We start from the raw sequence: 5,641 nt of genomic DNA on the forward strand, positions 1-5,641 counted from the left end.
AAAAAAAAAAAAAAAAAAAAAAACTAAACCACAAGCAGCACCCACCTCCTCTCCCCCACCAGGACTGTAGTGAGAGGGGAAAAGAGACAGGCAGCTTCACCAAGGCCATGGCTTGGTTGCTCTTGGCCAAGGGAGCTGGGTGAAGGGCAGGGGCTCCCCGACAGTTTGAGGGGATAGGGGAAACCAAAATAAAACGTCAAATAAATTGTGTAGGAGTCCAGCCTAGGGCCAGGCAAAAGCCAGGCCAGGCTGGGGTAGGGGGCCTCTGCAGGCTTGAGGATCACTGCTGCCACCACTGCCACCCTGGGTAGGAGAGAGAAACCATGTAAGACATAATATAATACCTTTAACAGGAAGAAGGTGGGGGAGGAGGACAGGGTCAGGCTAGGGGTAGAAAGTAAGCCTGGAACAATTAAGACCAGAGCAAATCCTTGGTAAAGACAAAGTACTTAAAGGAGGATGATGAGTTTGTCACTCACCTGGGAACCAGTTATTTTGCCATGGCCTTGATTGCAACAGCTGCCTCCTCTGTCATGGCAGACAGCACTGTGATCTGGAAGACCAAGGGGGACAGTCAACAGATGTCTGAGCTCAGAGGAAGAACCATAGCAAAGCTGAGCAGAAAAGGGAGGGACACATAATGCTGTACAAGTTCTTTAAGTTAAAAAAAAAGGAGGGGAGGGAAGCAGCATACCAGGATCTCTTCTCCACAGTCATACTTCTGCTCAATCTCCTTGCCAAGGTCTCCCTCAGGCAGACGAAGGTCCTCTCGCACCTCTCCACTGTCCTGAAGCAGTGATAGGTACCCATCCTGGATGCCAATCAGCTGGGGAACAGATAGGGAAGGAAGTTGAAGGTAGGCCTATGTAGGCTGAGGGTAAAGGTTGTGATAAATAAACAGGGGTGCCAGCAAACTACTAATTTCAAATATCCTCTCCTGCCATTTCCCTCCACTCTCCCAGCACAAGTTCTCCTGTTCAATTCATGTTTTCCCTCCATAAAACACTAACCCTTCCTTATCCAGATCATCTACATACCTGGAAATCATTCCTTTTGATATTGGGGACATCCATATTATGAGTTGACGGGCAGATATCTTCATATTTCTTTCCAGTAAAGATGTCAATACCAACCAGGTGGACCTGTATGTATGCATCACAAAGAGAAACCCAACCAAACTCTAGGATGGAGATAAAGGATCCAGTTGCCCTTGGGTGAGGGGAAGTTAGACTACATTGCCAGGGCAAAGATCAGGAGAGTCGGAATTGAACCAATCGACTCAGAGAAGAAACATTAAAGCCTTTAAAAAAACAAAAACACGAACCTGAGGATAGAAGACCACCATTGAATAGATTGGGGTTGACAATGTGTTCCCTTGACAACACAAGGGAACATTACAGGGCAGATCCCAAGAAGTGGTTATTTTGGCAGAAAAACATCGACAAGCAAAATGTTAAGAACTTAGGGGAGCAGGAGGAGTCTACATAAAGTTTAGAAGAGTTTTCCAGACACTGGTACAGGGGCTGAGAACTTGGAAAATTAGGAAGGTAATAGGGAAAAAGCTGAGAAATTAGGAAGAAATGTTAAAGGAAGAGAGCTAAAAAGGAAAAAAAAAAAGACTTGTGGGGAGATCAGAAAGAACTAAGCAGTTAGGCACAAAAGAGCACAGAGAAGGACCTCAATCTTAGGGAATAGGCAAGATGGATGTCAATAAAAGACAGAAAAACTGATCAGGGAACAAACCTCAAGAAATTCAACAAGAAATCAGCTAACTGAAATACTGGGGCGGGAGAAGGCAAGACTGAAGTGACAAGGGAAGTACTAGCAAGAATGTTAAGACCCAAGAAAGCACAGAGGCTCAAGGAATCCAAGAGGAGTGGGCTGGGGCAAACAGGGAGGGAGACAGTTTGATAGCACACATCAGAGTTCCAAGGGAAAGCTATAACTGGAGAATGAGGCAGCAAGGTTATTTGAAAGCTCAGAAGTAGGTCCTTCCAGGGAAGGGTGCATTCTTTACTAGGCTTGAAAACTCTGGAAAAAGCAATAGAAACAAAGACATCTACAGAGGCTAAAAGCAAGAGAAAAACAACTGGGAGGAATAAATTAAGGAACACATTATTAGCTGGAGCATGAAGGCACATGAAGAGACGTTAAGAGACTGGCATAAAGCTGGAGAAATGAAGGGACTACCAGAGAAGGATGAGGGGACAGAAAGGTAACCATAAAAGAGGCTGAAGATGGAGGAGCAGGTGTCTGAAAGGGCTGAGTGCTAAACAGGAAAGGGATCAGACAGTATGAGCAGAGCTAAAGGAAGATAGAGGGCCTGGCTGGGATTCATGGTAGCTTGCTGCCAGAAGCCCCAAGGACACTGGCTTTGGGAAGGAAAGATGTGCAGTGAAATTCTAACCTTGGCATGGCCGTGTTTGCCAGTCTTCGAAGTAGACATCTCGACGATCTTACATGGCCGCCCTTTGAGCACCACAAAGCCATTCTTACGTAATGCTGAGCACTGCATTGGGAAGGTGGCTGAGGCCCCTGCGTCTCCTGTCTCGAAGTCCAAATCATCTGCCATTTTAAGAGGCTTCGATTCCAACTAGAGCCAAGAAAAGAACGAGTAAGGATGGAGGTTAAACAAGACCTCCCATCTATCCCATTTCTCTAGAAATACTGCTCCGTTTCCCCCAACTCTTATCCGTTATCCAGATAAAATAAAGTCAAGGTTCCTGAACTAAATAGTGACTAGGCTCAAATATACTTAAGAACTGGTGTGTGTATGGGATTGGGGAATAGCTGTGTCCTGCCCAGAAATGAAAGCCAAAGTAGCAGCTTGGGAAAGGAAGGCTCCAGGGACTTAGAATGCCAAATTTCAGAGATGAGGAAAGCTACTTCCTGGAGGGGGGGGGGGACTCAGGTGTTAGTTGCCACTGAAACCAACCACCCTCTTCCCCACACATAGCCAGGGCTATAATTAGGTGAGCAGCTATGCTCCAGCGAAAGGGTGGGGCTAATGGGGGAGGGTGGGTGGAGACCGGAGGACAAGGCCCCACCCATCTGTTACACCCCCCACCACCACCATCCACACACAAACGAGTCACTAGTACAGGAAACCACAAGGCCTCTTTGGGGGATTCCCGCCTTGCCAACATGCACTTGCAGATGGAATCAAGGAGGAGAAAGTAAAGTTATTTCCTAAATGATCCCCCAGCCAAACACGTCGATCTAAGTTCCCAGAGGGAACCCCAGAACCCAGCCTCTCCCGGAGGGCCCTCCTACTTTCCCAGGATGCACCTGTCCTGTCCGCCTGAAAAGCCGGGCCTGTACAGTCAGTAGAAAGTGGGGGAGTGGGAGGTGGTGAATGACAATAAAATGAAAGCAAAAGGTTGGTAGTAGTAGTATAAGTCAAACTAGGCTGGTAGAGTTAAGGACTATATAAAACCGAACAACTGCCAAACCACAAACGGGTGACAAGGTGAAGAGTCATATCACGGTGGAAAACTCATCTGCCCAGGACTTTAAGATACTATCGGTACCCGTCGGCATAAGAGTTGGGCTCCTGTCCAATCGCCCTCAGTTTCCCTATTTCTCTGGCCTCTTACCTCAGAACAGTGCCACTTATACCTGGCCATCTCACTTCACAAGAGAATAAGGGGGAAAAACTTCAGGGCCCATGAGATTGGAGAGCTAACATACGCCTGCTGCGGGCCCTCCTGGGTGATCAAAAAGGGGGAGTTTAAAACATCTCCCACTTCTCAAAATCCCAGGCTCCCTCAGACCCCGCAAAGACCAGATCACCCGCGTCCCCCGCGCCGGGGGCTGTCGGCTCCCGCCCACCACGTGGCCCTCCGAGGTTTCCGGTGGCCGGGACCCGGGGGGAGGGGTCCCCGCGCTGCCATGCGGCCCCGGTCCACGTTCGGCCATGCGGCCTCCGACCCCTAGGGCAGCCTCCCGTAGGGGGCACTTCCGGTGCTGCGGCCGCCCTCTCCTCAAAGGCTGCGCTAAGCCGGAGCCACGCCGCCTCCCCTCCCCCTCGCCGGCCGCCAACCCCCCCCCCCGAACATGCCCTCTCACCAAACAGCACCCTCCCCCACCTCACGTGGCTGTGCGGCGCCCGGTCCTCAACGGACCAGGTACCCTTGCCCCTTGGGGGCCGATCTGGCCCCTGGCCCTCGCCCCGGCGTGGCCGCCTGGCGGCCTCTCCCGCGTGGCGGCCTCGCGGCTCGCCGTCCCCCGCCCTGCGTCGCTCCAACGTCACCCGGCCGGCCCCAACCGTCACCCTGCGCGCCAACTGAGGCGCGCGCCCGCGCCTCTCAGTACCTCCCGCGGCTTCCCTACCGAACCCGAGCGGTGGTGACCGCCGCTCCCCTCTTCCCCCTCCCCGACCCCCGCGCAGTTCCATCTCTCCTTCCAGGCCCAAGCCAAGGTTCCGCGCACGCGCACCCTGCCCGCTCTCACCTCGCGCGAACGCACTGACTCGACCCCGTCTGCTCGCCGCGAGCCCAACCGCTGCCTCCGAGCCCGCTGCCGCTGCCGCCGCCGCCGCCGCCTCTACCGCCGCCGCCGCTGCTGCACACGGGTCTTAGTACGCAGGCGCCGACTCCCCACTGACCAACCAAGCAGCCCTATGACAGCCGCGCAAGCGTGCTAGCTATCCCCTCCGCCCTCCACCCCCGCACTGCGCAAGCGCATAGATCCTCCCCGCGCTCCACCCTCCCTCCTACCTACCCGTCCAATGACGTGCGTGCGTGACCCCGCCCCTCAGAAATCTTGAGCTCTTCCGACTAGTGGGCAACGCGCAGGCGCACCCGTTTTTTTTTAATCCCTTCAACCTCCTCTTCCCTCCTCTTGGTAGACTACTCACCCTACCGAACAGTATTTGCGCCTGCGCAATAAAGAGCCCCACACTCCACACCTTCCGAAGGAAACGCCTTGGTCTCAGAACGCATGCGTGTTGGGAATCCTAAAACGCCCCTTCCACCTCAGACGTCGTCCGTATGCCGGGCGTTGAAAGACCACGCCACTGTCTCGTCTACAACGCATGCGTCCTAGGAAACGCCCCACTACAGCTTTAACTGTACTTAGACAACTCACACGTTTCAGAAAACTTGCTCTGTGGGGTGGGCCCCCTGTCTTGGAACCTTTCCCTCTAGTTCTACACATGCGCGAGAGATCTCTTTCCGCTTCTCTTTTCCTAGCTTACTAGTGTGGTCAGGTTACCACCCATTTCGGCTTCACTTCTCTAAACTGTACGCCCCTACTCTGTCATAGAGTTTCACCCAGAGAGATAGAGCGGTCCTGTACTGGCCACCATCTTGTATAAGTCTTCAGTCTGTATTGGTTCCTTTGACTTAACCCAGAGGCCATTCGGTTGTTTTAACACTCAAGGAAGAGACTTGACGTAACATTTCTGTTTTTCTCCCAACTGTGCTCTATGATTTCCAAAAGAATTGCCTACCACTTCCCTGAAAAAGATTCTCTGTAGAGAAGAGTAGCATGGCTCAGCGCCTGTGGCTCAAGCGGCTTAGGGGCCAGCCACATACACCTGAGCATGCGGTTCGAATCCAGCCTGGGCCCGTCAAACAACAATGACGGCTGCAACCAAAAAATAGCAGGGCGTTGTGGCGGGCTCATGTAGTCCCAGCTA

At 52.5% G+C, this 5,641-nt stretch overlaps 1 protein-coding gene across 2 annotated transcripts in view; it reads right to left on the reverse strand.

Annotated features, from left to right (window-relative positions):
* EIF5A (eukaryotic translation initiation factor 5A) overlaps positions 1-5,206 on the reverse strand; it is a 5,545-nt gene extending 339 nt beyond the window's left edge. Inside the window, exons 1-6 of one of the 2 annotated variants that reach the window (XM_003791166.2) lie at positions 5,089-5,206; positions 2,408-2,593; positions 1,038-1,142; positions 695-826; positions 480-553; positions 1-303 (exon numbers count right to left, since the gene is read on the reverse strand). The exon at positions 1-303 is cut by the window's left edge and continues 339 nt beyond it. In XM_003791166.2, coding sequence (XP_003791214.1) covers positions 491-553; positions 695-826; positions 1,038-1,142; positions 2,408-2,593; positions 5,089-5,157 — 555 coding nt within the window. In that variant the 5' untranslated portion in view covers positions 5,158-5,206 and the 3' untranslated portion in view covers positions 1-303; positions 480-490. Of the gene's footprint in view, positions 304-479; positions 554-694; positions 827-1,037; positions 1,143-2,407; positions 2,594-4,452; positions 4,620-5,088 lie in introns of those variants that run through there. The other variant, XM_012806012.2, reaches the window with a different exon arrangement.
* Positions 5,207-5,641: the final 435 nt, after the last annotated feature.

Source organism: Otolemur garnettii, unplaced genomic scaffold (genome assembly GCF_000181295.1).
Source record: "Otolemur garnettii isolate 467f Iridium unplaced genomic scaffold, OtoGar3 scaffold00046, whole genome shotgun sequence".
NCBI lineage: Eukaryota > Metazoa > Chordata > Mammalia > Primates > Galagidae > Otolemur > Otolemur garnettii.